This window comes from Oncorhynchus tshawytscha, linkage group LG01 (assembly GCF_018296145.1).
Source record: "Oncorhynchus tshawytscha isolate Ot180627B linkage group LG01, Otsh_v2.0, whole genome shotgun sequence".
NCBI lineage: Eukaryota > Metazoa > Chordata > Actinopteri > Salmoniformes > Salmonidae > Oncorhynchus > Oncorhynchus tshawytscha.
The window spans coordinates 68586967-68605981 of NC_056429.1; the positions used below are offsets into that span (position 1 = coordinate 68586967).

At 44.0% G+C, this 19015-nt stretch overlaps 1 protein-coding gene across 7 annotated transcripts in view; it reads left to right on the plus strand.

Moving 5' to 3' along the window:
- The window catches only part of LOC112255436 (girdin), a 97121-nt gene that overhangs the window by 62757 nt on the left and 15349 nt on the right, over positions 1–19015 (plus strand). For all 7 annotated transcript variants that reach the window (XM_042324587.1, XM_024428423.2, XM_042324591.1 and 4 more), the window contains exons 9-21: positions 7893–7974; positions 9430–9588; positions 9767–9913; positions 10479–10623; positions 11392–11570; positions 12648–12785; positions 13295–13609; positions 13798–14553; positions 14858–14988; positions 15165–15303; positions 15648–15830; positions 15951–16112; positions 16967–17244. In XM_042324587.1, coding sequence (XP_042180521.1) covers positions 7893–7974; positions 9430–9588; positions 9767–9913; positions 10479–10623; positions 11392–11570; positions 12648–12785; positions 13295–13609; positions 13798–14553; positions 14858–14988; positions 15165–15303; positions 15648–15830; positions 15951–16112; positions 16967–17244 — 2814 coding nt within the window. The remainder of the gene's footprint in view (positions 1–7892; positions 7975–9429; positions 9589–9766; positions 9914–10478; positions 10624–11391; positions 11571–12647; positions 12786–13294; positions 13610–13797; positions 14554–14857; positions 14989–15164; positions 15304–15647; positions 15831–15950; positions 16113–16966; positions 17245–19015) is intronic.

The window sequence follows — 19015 nt, forward strand, 5'->3', positions numbered from 1 at the left end:
AAAGTACAGAGAGATCCTTGGATGAAAACCTTCTCCAGAGCGCTCAGCACCTCAGACAGGGGCGTAGGTTCACCTAACAGGACAAGGACCCTAAGCACACAGCCAAGACAACGCAGGAGTGGCTTCGGGACAAGTCTCTGAATGTCCTTGAGTATCCCAGTCAGAGTGTGTAGCGTCATACCCAAGAATACCCGAGGCTGTAATCGCTGCCAAAGGTGCTAAAACAAAGTGCTGAGTAAAGGGTCTAAATACTTATGTTAGTGAATTTTTATTTTTTATTTTTTTCCTTCAGTTTTATTTTTATTTGTAATAAATTTGCAAAAATTCTTAACCTGTTTTTTCTTTGTTGTTATTATGGGGTAATGTGTGTAGATTGATATGGGGGGGGGGCTTTAAATTGAGATTGTGTCATTGGGCTACACAGATTTTACAAAAGTAATAAAAAATATTAAACCTTAACAAGTCACATGGACTCTGTGTATAATAGTTGTGTGACATGATTTTTGAATGACTACCTCTGTACCCCATTTAACCAATTATCTGTAAGATCCCTCAGTCAAGAAGTGAATTTGCAAAAAAGGGAACCTATTGGTGGATGGGTAAATAATAAAAAGCAATACATTGCATTTCCATTTGAGCATGATGAATTTATTAATTACACTTTGGATAATGGATCAATACACCCAGTCACTACAAAGATACAGGCGTCCTTCCTAACTCAGTTGCCGGAGAGCAAGGAAACCGCTGGTGACTTTAAAACAGAGTTTAATGGCTGTGATAGGAAAAACCGAGGATGGGTCAGTAACATTGTAAACTCAGCAAAAAAAAGTAATGTCCTCTCACAGTCAACTGCATTTTATTTTCATCAAACATGTGTAAATATTTGTATGAACATAAGATTCAACCACTAAAATAAACTGAGCAAGTTCCACAGATATGTGACAAACAGAAATTGAATAATGTGTCCCTGAACAAAGGGGGGTGTCAAAATCCAAAGTAACAGTCAGTATTTGGTGTGGCCACCAGCTGCATTAAGTACTGCAGTGCATCTCCTCCTCATGGACTGCACCAGGTTTGCCAGTTCTTGCTGTGAGATGTTACCCCACTCTTCCAACCAAGGCACCTGCAAGTTCCCGAACATTTCTGAGGGGGAATGGCCCTAGCCCTCACTCTCCAATCCAACAGGTCCCAGACTTGCTCAATGGGATTGAGATCCAGGCTCTTCGCTGGCCATGGCAGAACACTGACATTCCTGTCTTGCAGGAAATCACGCACAGAACGAGCAGTATGGCTGGTGGCATTGTCATGCTGGAGGGTCATGTCAGGATGAGCCTGCAGGAAGGGTACCACATGAGAGGGGAGGATGTCTTCCCTGCAATGACGACAAGTTCAGTCCGATGATGCTGTGACACACCTCCCCAGACCATGACTGACTCTCCACCTCCAAATCTATCCTGCTCCAGAGTACAGGCCTCAGTGTAACGCTCATTCCTTCGACGATAAACGCAAATCCAGCTATCACCCCTGGTGAGACAAAAGCGTGACTCGTCAGTGAAGAGCACTTTTTGCCAGTCCTGTCTGGTCCAGCGACATTGGGTTTGTGCCCGTAGACGACGTTGTTGCCGGCGATGTCTGGTGAGGACCTGCCTTACAACAGGCCTACAAGCCCTCAGCCTATTGCGGACAGTCTGAGTACTGATGGAGGGAACTTGCGTTCCTGGTGTATCTGGGGCAGTTGTTGTAGCCATCCTGTACCTGTCCTCAGGTGTGATGTTCGGATGTACTGATCCTGTGCAGGTGTTGTTACACGTGGTCTGCCACTGCGAGGACCATCATCTGTCCGTCCTGTCTCCCTGTAGTGCTGTCTTAGGCGTCTCACAGTATGGACATTGCAATTTATTTCCCTAGCCACATCTGCAGTCCTCATGCCTCCTTGCAGCATGCCGAAGGCACATTCACGTTGATGAGCAGGCACCCTGGGCATCTTTCTTTTGGTGTTTTTCCAGAGTCAGTAGAAAGGCCTCTTTAGTGTCCTAAGTTTTCATAACTGTGACCTTAATTACCTACCGTTTGGAAGCTGTTAGTGTCTTAACGACCGCTCCACAGGTGCATGTTCGTTAATAGTTTATGGTTTATTGAACCATGGGAAACGGTGTTTAAACACCTTTACAATGAAGATCTGTGAAGTTATTTGGATTTTTACAAATTATCTTTGAAAGACAGGGTCCTGAAATAGGGACATTTATTTTTTTGCTGAGTTTAGTTACTCCACAATACTAAGCTAATTGACAGTGTAAAGGAAGCCTGTACAGAATAAAAAATATTCCAAAACATGAATCCTGTATGGCACTGAAGTAAATCTGCAAAAAATGTTGCAAAGAATTTAAATGTTTATCCTGAATACAAAGCATAATGTTTTGGGGCAAATCTAACACACATTGAGTACCACTCTTCATATTTTCAAGCATGGTGGTGGCTTCATCATGTTATGGGTATGCTTGTCATTGACAAGGACTAGGGAGTTTTTTTGTGGATAGAAAGAATTGGAATAAAGCTAAGCACAGGCAAATTCCTAGAGGAAAACCTGATTGTCTACTTTCCAACAGACACTGGGAGACAAATTCACCTTTCTGCAGGACAAACTAGAACACAAGGCCAATTATACACTGGAGTTGCTTACCAAGATGACATTGAATGCTCCGGAGTGGCCTAGTTACAGTTTGACCTAAATTGGCTTGAAAATGGCTGTCTAGTAATTGTCAACAATCAACTTGAAAAAGCTTGCAGAATTTTAAAAAGAATAGCAAATATTGTACAATCCCAGGTGTGCAAAGCTCTCATAGCTGTCATTGCTGCCAAAGGTGATTTTATATAAATGAGAGATCTGTGTTCTGTGTTCGTCAGCACATTTTAAATTCAGGCTGTAACACAACAAAATGTGGAATAAGGGGTATGAATACTTTTCTGAAGTACTGCATGTAATGTAATAGAATGAACAGTACCTGTCAAATAAATACAAATCAAACAAACCACTTCCATCAATGGAAAGAGATCTTCAGCTCTTATTTATTTCTGTGTGTCTGTAGAGTCACTCCCCATTCTCCACCATCCATCTCTGCTTTCCAGTCTTATAAAAGGCAGACTGTTGAATCTCCCTCCAATACCATGGAGGGCCAGGCAGTAGATATTTTCCTGCCATTCCAGGAAAGCCGGTATGTGTTGGAGGGCTGTTAGGGCCTTTCAGTGGCTGGTGGCAGAACTTGTACAGACTGCCGGCGGTATCCACTCGCTTCTGGATCTCCCTGTGGTGCTTGGCCAGTAGCCCATCAATAGCCATTGGCCGTGGCCTTGGTCCAGGACGAACTGCTGTCTTGTTGCCGCCCAGGGAGAAGCTTTCAGGGGCAGGGGTGGCGTGGCTGGCAGAGGTCTGTGCTGCTGGGGCCGGATCGTTTTCAGCAGGGAGGAGAGAAGAGAGTCATGCATGTCCGTCCTCTCCTGAAATAGACAAAGAATTACCTTAAGTGATAATAATCGCACAGCTAAACTACATGAGTGGCGGAGAGGTAACTGTGTGATCATGTCGCTATGCTGTTTTTTTTTGCGTTCAGTCACTAGGCACATGGAGCTTTTTTATGTTGTCTTTTTGTAAACGTTTAACTTGCTGTATTGTGTCTTGTTAGTAATGCACGGTTTGACTCAAGAGAAAACAATGCATTAAAAATGAAGTACGAGGACACCACTTCAAATCAGTGGATTTAAGTATTTCAGCCACACCTGTTGCTGACAGGTGTATAAAATTGAGCACACAGCCATGTAATCTCCCTAGACAAACATTGGCAGTAGAATGCCCTGTACTGAAGAGCTCTGACTTTCAACGTGGCACCGTCATCGGATGCCACCTTTCCAAGTCAGTTTGTCATATTTCTGCATGCTCGAGATGCCCCAGGCTAATGTGTTTGTTATTGTGAATTAGAAACATCTAGGAGCAACAATGGCTAAGCCGCAAAGTTGTAGGCCACACAAGCTCACAGGACGGGGCAGCCGAGAGCTGAAGAACATCACAATATTCTGTCCTCGGTTGAAACACACACAGAGTTCCAAACTGCCTCTGGAATCAATGTCAGCACACTAACTGTTTTTTCGGGAGCTTCATGAAATGGGTTTCCATGGCCAAGCAGCCGCGCACAAGCCTAAGATCACCATGTGAAATGCCAAGCATCGGCTGGAGTGGTGTAAAGCTCGCCGCCAACGCCATATTAATAGCCATGATTTTGGAATGAGATGTTCGACAAGCAGTTACTTTTGGCCATGTAGTATAGAATTTTTGTACAATTCATATGAAGCTACATGTATATATATATTATATCTGGCGTTAGTGCGTAAGCATAATCTTTAGGGCCTAAGTGTACGAGCACCAATACATTCCAATTACCAAATGCTTTTGGGAACTTTGGCAGAAATAGTTTACATCGATCCACTGAGGCAAAAGCAGAAGTAAAGGTACTTTTACCGATGTCAACTAGATTTAAGCATTCATTCTATTGATGTATGACATATATTTTCTGGTGAGCAAGGGTTTATTTAGTCTTCTAGGGCAACAGGTAATGACAGAAGAAAAGCTGCATGTACTGTATCTGAATATATTTGCAAATCGTGTGTGTGATTTTGTGACTGCGTCAACCTGACCTTGTAGTAGGACATTCGGTGATTAGCTTTGGCATCAAATACTATCAAAAGTACAGTAAAAGGATATTAAACATTCAGATCTGGATTGACAAGTAGGCTAAATCGTGTGAAGTTACAATCTCTAGGGCTTAGTCTACACAAGTTGAATAAAGGATGCAAGTGTGTAAGCACCTCTTAACCATTGTGGTTCTTGCATGTTATTGTTCAACGCGAGGGTAGACTAATCCTGTAATGTATATGCTTCTATTAGTGTTAGTCACTAAATCTAAATATGACCTTGAGTGATTTAACATTTCCCCAATAGCAAGTCGTACTTTAAGCCAACACTTCCCCCCCACCCCCTGGTATTTCCTGCTGGAGACAGGTGACTTCATATCTGGGAATGGAAAACCTAGAGAAATGTAATATTAACAATAATTATGCATAACTTGTAAAGATATCCACACAGTAAATTGTAGCCACATTTTATTAATGAAATTCATTTTGGATTAGTTATTTACCATAAGACTAATTTAGAGGTGTTGTCCACAGCGTTTTCAAAGGTAGCCGTGACTGGTTTGCTGTGTTTTTAGAAACAATCAAGTTTTTAATAGTTGGGAATTGAAACGATTGATCTGTTTCTCAGTAATACTGTTAATAATGCGACCAGGTGACCATCTCATCTGATTGAGGATTGCTGACGATATCCATGTCGATATCCATGTCTATTTTCTTTGAACCTCACAATTCTATCTAGTGAGCTTACACACAACCTTTTAACTTATTTTACCAGGTCAAAAATAACATTCCTTTTTCAAGGGAGACCTGGGCCTGGTTTCCCCGATAGCGGTGGAACTTAGGCTTTCAAGTGTTTTTTTTTTAACCCTGCATCGTTCCTACATTGCGTAACATGCGTTTCCCAAAACACCACGTAGCGTGAACGGTCTCTGTGCGTCATTGGAGCATGTTGATACTGACAGGATCGAAAGAAAGGCAGAACTGCTCTCGGTTTCAGCTTTCTCCATTCAAACCCCAACATTATAATTATCTCACAATACTGAAGACGGATCAGCTCCTAGAGAGATATTGCCACCTACAGCTGCAAATTGTGCGGCGGCTTATTCTAATGCTTACCCAATAAAAGTCATTGCGCACATGTTAGGCTACACATCATGAAATATGAGACAAATTACAGACAGTAGCCTACAAGTAGCAAAATATAACTCATTTCATTGCACATTAAATGTAAATTGATAGGGTTGAAATAGGCCTATAGCCTACTGTATTTATATTTTAATGCAGACATCTGTTTTCATTTGAAGCATGTTTTTATACGTAACTTGTTTGTACCAATTGCAAGAACATTGGCAACTTTGTAGTCAACTTTGTTCTGGAGTTATCAGCTGCCACAGAGAGACTGATAAACCATGTGATTCTATGTTTAGCAGAGCTCTTCTGTGTATAAAGTAATGCGGGAGGGCAAAAAAGCATCTAACCACGCACTTGTATGGTCTACGAGTGGTCTGAGGCAGGCATTAGATTATGATCGTTTTCAAGTGCAACGTTAATAATGATGGTTTTGGGAAACAGCTCGGATTTACTGACGCGCCTACAAAGGATCTAACGATTAGCTTAGCCTTAAAGACGTGCGCCAGTACTTTGACGACTAAGAAAGTATTTTATAAAACTCCTGCATTGGGCTGGATGTTTAGTTCACACACATAGAATTACTGTCTAACTCAATTGGACACAAAATCCCTAGTTTGAAACTACTATTTTCTTGAAGCTGTGCCGTGCCATTTCCCCACACGTGGGTCAGCCCCATAGCAATTTGAGTTCTAGCCAATGAGCTTCAACCCCTTGCATTTGAGTGACAGCTAGCAAGTGGCCTAACCAGCATTTGCCAATGAGCGCGAGAGAGACACTTTTCGGGGACCACTTTTGGCTCATTAGTGCTACTTTCAGAACTACTGGCTAAAATGTACATGGCCCTCCATCTGCGTGAATGTGTGGGGTGTCTCTTTAATGTTAATTTAACCATTTTCAGACCAATGAATAACAGAACAGTAGGGTGGTGACTGTCATTCAGTTATACTGTACCCCATATCAACCAACTAGCTAGTAGTGACAAGCCTACTTTGTCATTCAGTATTGTTGTAACGTTACTGTAGACTACTACTGTACCCCACCCACATCAGCCAAGTAGTTAGTGATAATAGCTAGTTATCTACAAAGAAACAATAAATTACATCGACAGATGTATAAAATAGAATACTGGATATGCAATATCTCGCCATCTCCCAACCCAGAAAGCAAAAAATAAATAAGTTTGTAAAATAACAAACATTCACTAAGTTGGTTTATGTTAAGGTGTTTTACACCTTTGTCATTAGATTATTTATTTGAAAATCATTTGAACGTATTTCCATATTTTACATGTGATAATACCACACAGAGGGACAGACACCTGTAATAATCTGAAGTACTCAAAAGTGCCACTAAATGTCTTGTGATAGATCAAATCCTTGAAAGATACTAAAATTCTGGTAGTTTACTGGTAAACATTAAACATTTCTTGTAATATACCCTCCGTTTGCAACCCTAACCATGAGTCTACAAAACCAATTTGCTGCTATTTGGACTTATGGTTAATGAGAAGTTTTTCAATAATTTTCCAAAATGGAGGACAATGTATCCTGACAGACCTTATGGATCCTTGAGGCCAATTTGTTCAGCATGATGAAAAACGCCTACATACCAAGTTTCAAGGTCAAACAGACGGCGATGAGTTTTTTTTTTTTACTAGGCAAGTCAGTTAAGAACAAATTCTTATTTTCAATGACAGCCTAGGAACAGTGGGTTAACTGCCTGTTCAGGGGCAGAACGGGGATTTGAACTTGCAACCTTCCGGTTAGTAGTCCAACGCTCTAACCACTAGGCTACCCTGCCGCCCCATTGAGTGTATAAGGTTTAAGTGAGACTGCTTATAACCGCACCACCTATAGGCCAATCTGTGTTACTGTGGCCTCTAGTTTCTGTGCCAAATTAGAAAAAAGTCAAGAAAAAATATTTATTCTAAGAATAACAACTGTGTGGGACAGTTATGGTGTTTGTGAGGAAGGATTTTTTGTGTGTGTTTAAAAAAAACAAGTGTACATGTGTGATTGAAGACATTTCTCTCTCTCCCTTTCGCTCTCTGCCTCTTTCGCTCGGTCTCTCTCTTTCAGGGAGGAGAAGAGTGAGCAGCTGCTGGACTGTAGACAGGAGCTGGACAATATGGAGACTGAGAACAAGAGGATTCAGCAAGAGGTACTGGACAAAACAAACCTAGCTACTACAGCACAAAGAAATATAGAACAGATTTCCAACTCTGCATTAGAAAGATGAAACTAGCACAACATATAGCCCAACATAACACATTACCGTCCAATCCCAGAGCAGACTGAGACCTCACTAGGTGTGGCACAGAATAGGTCAACACAGCTGAGTAATCACCAGGAGTCAATTACAGCTGATGTCAGAGCTCCCGGTCCACGTCACATTACACAATTTAGCACCAGCATGACTCCACTTAATGCACGAATACACAGTCTGCCTTGGACCAACATGTCTCTTCTCATCTCCAGCTACACACTTTCACATACAAACTACGCACTGACCATGCTGCTGAGCTGTGCTAGGCATCAATCCAGATTTACAGGCCTGTCACACAGAGCTTGCCCGCCGACAACTGGACAAAAGCTCCACCTATAAGACACGTCGCCTGTTGTGCCCTGACTGCTCTCAAGGTTATACAACACATCAAACCATCTCCACCACCTCCTATTTGACATTCTTAATCATGAGGTTAATGCCTTTAACCAATTAGTGGCTGAGCTATCTATAGTTTGGCGATCTCCTTAGAAGTAGGCAAAGATGTTCTTTTATTTATAGTCTTTGCTGTAAACATGATTCGCAGCGCTAGAAAGTAGGGACCACAGCAACAGCATGGCAGAGGTGCTTGTTGTGTGTGTGGGGTCATTTCAAATCCCCTTTCCAGAGAAGATTACTGGCTAATGACCCTATTGACTAAGAGGAGCTTTAGTCTGTCCGTGTGTGTGCACGCGTGTCTACCTACTCAATCTATGGTGTGTTTGTTTACCAATATTAATTATGCCTGTGCGCAATGCATGTACATTGAGTGTATAAAACATTAGGAACACCTGCTCTTTCCATGACATAGCTTTCACCTAGTCAGTCTATGATCCCTTATTGATGTCACCTGTTAAATCCACTTCAATCAGTGTAGATGAAGGGGAGACAGGTTGCGTAAGGATTTTTAAGCCTTGAGACATGGATTGTGTATGTGTGCCTTTGAGGGTGAACGGGCAAGACAAAAGATCCAAGTGCCTTTGAATGAGGTATGAGGTAGGTGCTGGGCGCATCGGTTTGCGTCAAGAACTGCAACGCTGCTGGCTTTTTCATGCTCAAAAGTTTCCCATGTGTATCAAGAATGGTTCACCACCCAAAGGACATCCAGCCAACTTGACCCAACTGTGGGAAGCATTGAGTCAACATGGGCCAGCATCCCTGTGGAACACTTTCAACACCTTGTAGAGTCTATTCCCCAGCGAATTGAGGCTGTTCTGAGGTCAAAAGGGGGTGCAACTCAATATTAGGAAGGTGTTTTTAATGTTTTGTACACTCAAGGGAAATGAGTCTGTGAAAACAAATATCTTGTATGTGTGTGACACTGACATGAAGTGTTTTGTTTCTCCCCTCCAGAGCTTGCAGTTGTTGTCAGACGCGCGTTCTGCCAGGGCCTATCGTGACGAGCTGGACGTTCTGAGAGAGAAGGCCATCAGAGTGGACAAGCTGGAAAGTGAAGTGGGACGCTACAAGGAGAGGCTCCATGACATTGAGTTCTACAAAGCTAGAGTGGAGGTATGCCCTAACAAGTAAATAGCCGTTCAGCACCCAACAAGCTTGACGTGTCAATGAAGCATCCATTGGGTGTAACATAAATGTATCGACTTGTTTCCCCAATGTTTGTTTAATGTTGTGAGCCCTGTGTATTAGAAGCGATAGGGCTGCTGATGTTGATCTCTGCTGGGCCCTACAGGAGCTGAAGGAGGACAACCAGGTTCTGCTGGAGACTAAGGCCATGCTTGAGGACCAGCTAGAAGGAACCAGGGCTCGCTCTGACAAACTCCACGAACTGGAGAAAGAGAGCCTGCACCTCAAATCCAAGATCCACGACATGGAAATGGTGAGGGAAAGATTGAGAGACTGTGTTTTGTGTGGGATTAAAGTTAACAGACATGCTGGTATGTTTGTATATTTTCTCTTTATGGGACCATTTTGTAGGTTCTCTCTGAATAAAATCCCATATACTGTACTGAATAGGTTCTCACTGTAAAAGCCAATTTATGCTTGATCCTGAAATGTGATCCAGAGGCTCTGTATGGAGGGTGTGATGCAATTGCGGGGGCTTGCGGAGGCCAAATCAAGCTACGTACCCGCATTGTCGTGCGCCTCCCAAATTTTGTAACAATACGGAGGGCTGCGTATAGCTCTGCATTGACATGATTGGTTGACGATAGGTGGGGGCGGTAGGTCCTGTATAAACACAAACTCACTTCCTTGACAACTTCCTTTACAACAACTCTACGAAGCACAAGAAGTATGAATGCCTTGACTTCTACAGAGGCTGCATCGCAAGTAAATGCTGTACTGTCAATGCAAACGCTGGAATTACCTTAAATCGGCTTTAAGGTTTAGCTAACTGTATAGCCATCCTGACAGTACGTTATGTGTTTGTCTGTGTTCATCAGGAGCGGGACATGGACAGGAAGCGTATTGAGGAGCTGCTAGAGGAGAACCTGGTGCTAGAAATGGCCCAGAAACAGAGCATGGACGAGTCTCTCCACCTGGGCTGGGAGCTGGAGCAGCTCTCCAAGACCCCTGATCTGACAGAGGGTGAGCATCAGTAGGCCTACTGGGGCTCTGGCTTCAACCCTGGCCCTGGCCGACCATATATATACACACACAAACACACACACACCAGATTGGACAGGGTTTATTTACACATGATTAGCTCCTGTAATTAATATTTAATGAATCCGAGACCCAGATTAGCAACGGGCCTGGATTTGGAATAATGTTTAACTGGTCTTGGATCAGGATAAACCCTGTGTGTTTCCTCAGTAACTACAGTACTGATGTAGATCTACATTTAGGGATGTCCCATACTTCCTCTTCCCCTTGGGAAGTTCCCCAACACTATATCAGTACCTTTTTAAAATATCAAATCGGATTTTATTGGTCACATACACGTGTTTAGCAGATGTTATTGCAGGTGCAGCGAAATGTTTGTGCTTCTAGTTCCGACAGTGCAGCAATATCTAACAAGTAATATCTAACAATTTCACAACATATACCCAATACAAATAAATCAAAAATCTAAGTAAGGAATGGAATTAAGAATATATAAATATATGGACGGGACGAGCAATGTGGTAGCGGCATAGACCCAGTAGATATAGTATAGAATACAGTATATACATATGAGATCAGTAATGCAAGAGATGTAAACATTATTAAAGTGACTAGTGTTCCATTTATTAAAGTGGCCAATGATTTCAAGTCTGTGTATATAGGCAGCAGCCTCTCTGTGCTAGTGATGGCTGTTTTCAGTCTCTCGGTGCAGTATGTTGTGTGTCTGACATAGTTGGTTTCATTGTGTAGTGCCTCAGAAGTCTCTGGGCCACGAGGTGAATGAGCTGACGTCCAGCCGCCTGCTGAAGCTGGAGAAGGAGAACCAGGCCCTGCTGAAAACCATGGAGGAGCTGAGGGGCTCTGCCAGCGAGGACACCCCTACACACCGCCTCAAGGCCGACAAGGAGAACCAGAGGCTCACCCAGAGGGTCAGAGCAGCTTTTACACTTGTCCCATACGTATTCTCACTTGCTGCCTAAACATGGGCCCTCATCTGCCCATCAATCATCTGCCCACTCCACATTGGCTCCTTATTGCATGAACAACATAATAATGGCTGCCTCCTCTGTAACCCTACAGTACACTAGCATCTTTCTCCAGCCCCTATATTTCACCCCAGGACTTGGCTTTCAGGACTCATAGTTCTTTCAACTCTGTTGTCATGGATCTGAGTAAATCCTGAAGTCCATTTCCTATTATTTCTCAGACTTGACACTTGAAGGTTTCTCTAAGCTAACTCTCTCGGGCTATTTTCAGACACGCCTTCTCTGTGCACTCTGCATGAAATGTGCATTTCTCAAGCGAAACAGAGTTTGGCAACAGCACTCGGTCTGTAAAAGAGCCCATTTAGAAGTGAATCCAAGCAGGAGCAATAAGAAGGCAATTTTGAGTTAAGCTGCTTTGACGTAATGAAGTGCTTGTGAGTATATATCTATGATATGATTATTAATAATCCGCCTGCTTTTTGAAGAACGGTGTGTGTGTGTATACAGTGCACTTGTAGTTGCTGTTGGTGCCACAGTGTTTGTGCGGTGAGCAGAAAGGACAGAAGGAGAGAACAGACCGAGGATGAAGCGGCTGCAGTGAAAAGCTTTTATTTGTAGATAATTCAGCCCTTCCCTTTGTAGAGGGTGTGAGTGACATGAGTGGTAATTACCCAGTCTGACAGCATCCTCCGGAGGGGAGAGGAGATTGAAAGCCGGTGTTCATGGGAAGGGCTCTATATGGAGTCGCTTTTGCTTCTCTTTAATATAGGACATGCATCACAACACGGAGCCACTGTAATTAGAGAAATATAAATGTCTGTGTATCATAGTCAATTCAGTTTTATTTTGGCCAATCAGGAAATTAAATTCAATAGTGGGTTCTTCAATTTCATTGACCGGATTACAATGTAATTGAGTCCAATTGTGATGGGTAATGATGTGGTACTGCATAGTGTCATTGTCTGTGATCTAAGTGACTGGGTGCCATGGTAACAGTGCGTCCTCTGTGTGTGCCTGCAGCTGGGGCAGCTGGAGAGTGAGCTGAACACAGGCAGGGAGAGTCTGTGCAGTGCAGAGAGCCTCAGCACCGACCTGATGAAGGAGAAGGCTCTGTTGGAGAAAACCCTGGAGACACTGAGAGAGAACGCAGATAGACAGGTACACACACAGGCATGCATACATGTCCATGTTCAAGACACAAACAGCCTTTCATTTTAGGCTGGTCAAAGGACTGATTTGACCTTGTTCTGGTCTTGTTCCAAGAAACTCAAAACGACATTGCTACTTAACTCAATCCAGATCTATAATGATTTCCTTAAAAGAGCGTAGTCTTTGCTTGCATTCTCCCAGTGAGTTTGAAGAGCTCTGTGTGGCTTGGGGGGGGTAATGAAAGTAATGAAAGCCGACAGAATCTAATGAGGCCCCAGACACAGGGAGTTAAGATTGATGAGGTTTACAGTAGAATAACAGATCTCTGGTGAACCTACACTACAGGGTTCAGAGCTAGGGCCAGGAACTTCTCATGACCACTCGACCTGATTTAGGACAAATTCAGGACCCTAGGATATTATTAAGAGCAAAGAGTTTTTCATGGTCAGATAATCTCTGGGGCTCTGTTCATATTAACACCATACTGAAGCATGACTCAGACATCCTCCATGTTCCAGGTGAAAGGCCTGGAGCAGGAGAACGAGCATCTGACCCAGACTGTCTCATCGCTGAGGCAGCGCTCCCAGGTGGGCGCTGAGGCGCGGGTCAAAGATGTGGAGAAGGAGAACCGCGTGCTGCACGAGTCCATCCGGGAGACCAGCTCCAAGCTCAACAAGCTGGAGTTTGAGCGCAAACAGCTGCGTAAGGACCTTGAGATGTACAAGGAGAAGGGCGAGAGGGCTGAGGAGCTGGAGGTGGAGGCGCAGCGGCTGGAGAGGGAGAACGAGGCCCTGCAGAAACGAGTAGCCAGTCTGGGCATCACCTGTGACAAGGTCGGCCCCTGCGTGCATTGGTGGCTGTAAACTTCACTTAAAGTTGTCGGTGTACCTGGTGTCTATTGTGTGCCAAATGAGTCACTTATTACTTTGTTGTGCAGCTCCTATTGTGTAAAGCAGATGGGAGTTTGAATGAGGAAAAGTGCTTTATTGATAAATATTCCCATATTCTCCCAAATCCTCAGGTGGTGTCTCTGGAGAAGGAGAACTCCGAGCTGGAGGTAGAGGGCCGTCGTTTAAAGAAGGTGGTGGACGGCCTGCGGAGCACATCCTTCCAGTTAGAGGCCCTGGAGAAGGAGAACTCCCAGCTGGACGAGGAGAACCTGGAGCTTCGCAGGACTGCTGAGGTGCTCCGCTCGGCAGGGAACAAGGCGGCTCAGCTGGAGCTGGAGAACCTTGAGCTGGAGAGTGAGAGGAGCCAGCTGAAAAGGAGCCTGGAGCTGCTCAAGGCCTCCTCCAAGAAAACTGAGAGGCTCGAGGTGAGCAACCAAGGCCTGGATACGGAAAACCAGCGGCTGCAGAAGGCCCTGGACAACAGCAGCCGCAAGATGCAGCAGTTGGAGGGGGAGCTGCAGGATATAGAGCAGGAGAACCAGAGCCTGCAGAGGAGCCTGGAGGAACTGAAGATCTCCAGCAAACGTCTGGAGCAGCTGGAGCAGGAGAATAAGACTCTGGAGCAGGAGAGCTCTCAGCTGGAGAAGGACAAGAAGCACCTGGAGAAGGACAACAAGAGGCTGAGACAGCAGGCGGAGATCAGGGACTCCAAGATGGACGAGGACAACCTGAGGATCAGCCACCTGGAGAAGGACAACCGTTCGCTGGGCAAGGAGATGACCTCCTTCAAGGACTCCTGCAACCGCCTTAAAGATCTGGAGAAGGAGAACAAGGAGCTGGTCAAACAGGCCACCATCGATAAGAAGACACTAGTCACTCTACGAGAGGTAATGATGTAGCGACTACCTTAGAGATGCATGTTGTAATGTTAGTGTATATATATTGTAATGGTAATGCATGGGGTGAATGCTCACAAGTCTTCAAATGTACATTTTAGAATATTCAGCTATAATCATTGCACCTGCATTATGCAAGAAGTAATTAAACCAGACCACTATGCCAACACTTTTTTTCAACTTGGAACTCAACTATGTTCCATTAAGTACATTAAGATTGTATTATTCATTAATAAAGGATTCAATTCTAGAGATTGAATGTAGAGTGACTCTGGATTGGCGTTTGATGTTTCAGGAACTGGTGAGTGAGAAACTGCGGACTCAGCAGATGAACAATGACCTGGAGAAACTGACCCACGAGCTGGAGAAGATAGGCCTCAACAAGGAGAGGCTGCTGCAGGACGAGCAGAGCTCTGACAACGACAGGTAAAACACACACACAAACCATTATGCTGCTGCTCAAAGGTACCCATCCCCCCCATAAATAATTGTGACCACATCACATAGTAGACACTCTGCCAACAATACGGTGTCAAGACATTGAATTCTATCTGGGAAAGATCCTTGGTCTTTTAATGATTGTCAATGTCCCTTATGTGCAGGTACAAGCTGCTGGAGTTCAAGCTAGAGTCCACTCTCAAATCTACTCTGGAGATCAAGGAGGAGAAGATAGCAGCCTTGGAGGCCAGACTGCAGGAGTCCTCCAACCTCAACCAACAACTGCGCCAGGAGCTCAAAACTGTGAGTCCTAAACAAAATAGAACAGCAGCCCAATGAACATCTGCACAAAAAAACATAATCCCAGAGAGGTCCTGTGGTTATGCTTCTTTAACGCGTGACACAGAGAAACGCTCAAATGCTTCTGAGGCAATTAATTATTTATTCATTCCTTTTCCATTGTGTTATCTATTCATGAGCCACCAGGAGCCTAGAAAACCCAGATAATAATTTCCGCAGCACATGTTTAACTCTGTGACAAAAACTAGAACCCTTGCCACTGGGGTGCCAGAACAGAGATGGAACTCATTAGCATGGGCATATTTTGGGGGATGGAGGTTTAACCCTTTCACCTTTGACCTCTCCAGGTAAAGAAGAACTATGAGGCCCTGCGACAGAGGGAGGAGGAGGAGAGGATGGTGCAGAGCTCACCCCCCAGAAGAGGGGACAGGGAGGACTCTCAGGCGGTCAACAAGTGGGAGAAGGAGAGCCACGAGACCACCCGGGAACTGCTCAAGGTCAAAGACCGCCTCATCGAGGTGGAGAGAAACGTAAGTAAACTCAATCTAATCAACAAGTCAAAATAGCCATCTTCGATACGATATGTGAAGGGCCTCTGTATATAATTAATGCATGCGTTAATCTTTTGTGTGTGTGTGTGTCATTTTCAGAATGCCACCCTACAGGCAGAGAAGCAGGCCCTGCATACCAACCTGAAGCAGCTGGAGACCCAGAGCAGTAACCTGCAGGCTCAGATTCTGGCTCTACAGAGACAGACTGCATCTCTACAGGAGAACAACACCACCCTACAGACCCAGAATGCCAAACTACAAGTAAGGGAAAGGAGGAAACCTAGTTGTACAACTGAATGCATTCAACTGAAATGTGTCTTCCGCATTTAACCCAACCCCTAAATCAGAGAGGTGCGGGGGGCTGCCATAATCGACATCCACATCTTCGGCGCACGGGGAACAGTGGGTTAACTGCTTTCTCGGGCAGAACGACAGATTTTTACCTTGTCAGCTTGGGGCTTAGATCCAGCAACCTTTCGGTTACTGTCCCAACGCTAACCACTAAGCCCTGGTTCCTGCTGTTGCTCCTTCACTGCTGTGCTCTGCACCCTATACGCTGCCCTTGTCTACACTGCATTGATAGCTTATATTGAAGTTTAAACCCTCCCCAAGCTCTGTCTCTCCACTGCCACGTGGCTAGAGAGAATTCCCCTCTCATAAGCCACATATATTTTGATATATTTTATGGCAGCGGTTCAACAAAATCTTTGGTCGTAAAATCTACATCTGAACAGGAATCGGATGCATTCTGCTGCATGTCAAATCTAACTTTGAACATGTCTGTGCTTGGGAATTTGTACTTTCAAAACATTTGACCACTGATGTATATCCAAATTGGACAAGAACATGCGACGTCTCAACCGTTAGTGTTTACTGGATGGACAGGCTGTCTGTGGACACATTGCCCCCTATTGCTCAGAACTGACACCTACACAAATTGTTTTGTGAGGTTATCGCCCTGCTTTTTCCCCCACATAACTGGAGAATCTAATCCAATGCAATGCCTAGAAGGACATGACACAAGCCTTGAAAAAACAGACATAGTTAAGGGCATTTCTGAGCAACTGAGTTCAGATGGCACAGATGTCCAATCAGATGTCTTGTTTCCCCTTTAGGTGGAGAACTCCACCCTGAACTCCCAGAGCGGCACTCTCATGGCCCAGAATGCCCAGCTTGTGACACAGCAGTCCAGCACGGAGAACGAGAAGGAGGGGGCGATGAGGGAGAGGGAGGACCTGAGGTCCACCTATGAGATGCTACTGAGGGACCATGAGAAGTTGGCTGCCCTGCATGAGAGGCAGGCCTCGGAGTATGAGGGCCTCATTGGCAAACACGGAGGCCTGAAAAGTGCCCACAAGAGCCTGGAATCACAGCACAGAGACCTGGAGGACAGGTGGGGTTTCAACTGGTGCTGTTATGTGCCTACATCATACTCTAGCACAGCTGGCATCGATCACACACTTAACCACACATTGTCAAATACACATGCATGACAGTCTTAGTATGCACTCAGTTCCACACTACCATTACACAGTGCTTAAGTCAGAGACACATACAGTTGAAGTCAGAAGTTTACATACACCTTAGCCAAATACATTTAAACTCAGTTTTTCACAATTCCTGACATTTAATCCTAATAACAATTCCCTGTCTTAGGTCAGGTAAGATCACTACTTTATTTTAAGAATGTGAAATGTCAGAAATAATAGTACAGTGATTTATTTCAGCTTTTATTTCTTTCATCACATTCCCAGTGGGTCAGAAGTTTACATACACTCAATTAGTATTTGGTAGCATTGCCTTTTAAATTGTTTAACTTGGGTCAAATGTTTCGAGTAGCCTTCCACAAGCTTCCCACAATAAGTTGGGTGAATTTTGGCCCATTCCTCCTGACAGAGCTGGTGTAACTGAGTCAGGTTTGTAGGCCTCCTTGCTCATACACGCTTTTTCAGTTCTGCCCACACATTTTCTATAGGATTGAGGTCAGGGCTTTGTGATGGCCACTCCAATACCTTGACTTTGTTGTTCTTAAGCCATTTTGCCACATCTTTGTAAGTATGCTTGGGGTCATTGTCCATTTGGAAGACCATTTTTGACCAAGCTTTAACTTCCTGACTGATGACTTTAGATGTTGCCTCATGATGCCATCTATTTTGTGAAGTGCACCAGTCCCTCCTGCTGCAAAGCACCCTCCACAACATGATGCTGCCACCCCCGTGCTTCACGGTTGGGATGGTGTTCTTCGGGTTGCAAGCCTCCCCCTTTCTCCTCCTAACATAACAATGGTCATTATGGCCAAACGGTTCTATTTTTGTTTCATCAGACCAGAGGACATTCTCCAAAAAGTACGATCTTTGTCCCCATGTGCAGTTGCAAACCGTAATCTGGCTTTTTTATGGCGGTTTTGGAGCAGTGGCTTCTTCTTTGCTGAGCGGCCTTTCAGTTTATGTCGATATAGGACTCATTTTTAATGTGGATATAGATACTTTTGTACCGGTGTCCTCCAGCATCTTCATAAGGTCCTTTACCGTTGTTCTGGGATTGATTTGCACTTTTCGCACTAAAGTGCGTTCATCTGTAGTAGACAAAACGCGTCTCCTTCCTGAGCGGTATGACGGCTGCGTGGTTCCATGGTGTTTATACTTGCATACTATTGTTTGTACAGATGAACGTGGTACCTTCAAGCGTTTGGAAATTGCTCCCAAGGATGAACCAGACTTGTGGTCTACAATTTTTTTTTTTGAGGTCTTGGCTGATTTATTTTGATTTTCCCATGATGTCAAGCAAAGAGGCACTGAGTTTGAAGGTAGGCCTTGAAATACATCCACAGGTACACCTCCAATTGACTGAAATTATGTCAATTAGCTTATCAGAAGCTTCTAAAGCCATTACATAATTTTCTGGAATTTTCCAAGCTGTTTAAAGGCACAGTTAACTTAGTGCATGTAAACTTCTGACCCACTGGAATTGTGATACAGTCAATTATAAGTGAAATAATCTGTCTGTAAACAATTGCTTGAAAAATTACTTGTGTCGTGCACAAAGTAGATGTCCTAACCAACTTGCCAAAACTATAGTTTGTTAACAAGAAATGTATGTGGTTGAAAAACTAGTGAGTGGTTGAAAAACTAGTTTTAATGACTCAAACCTAAGTGTATGTAAAA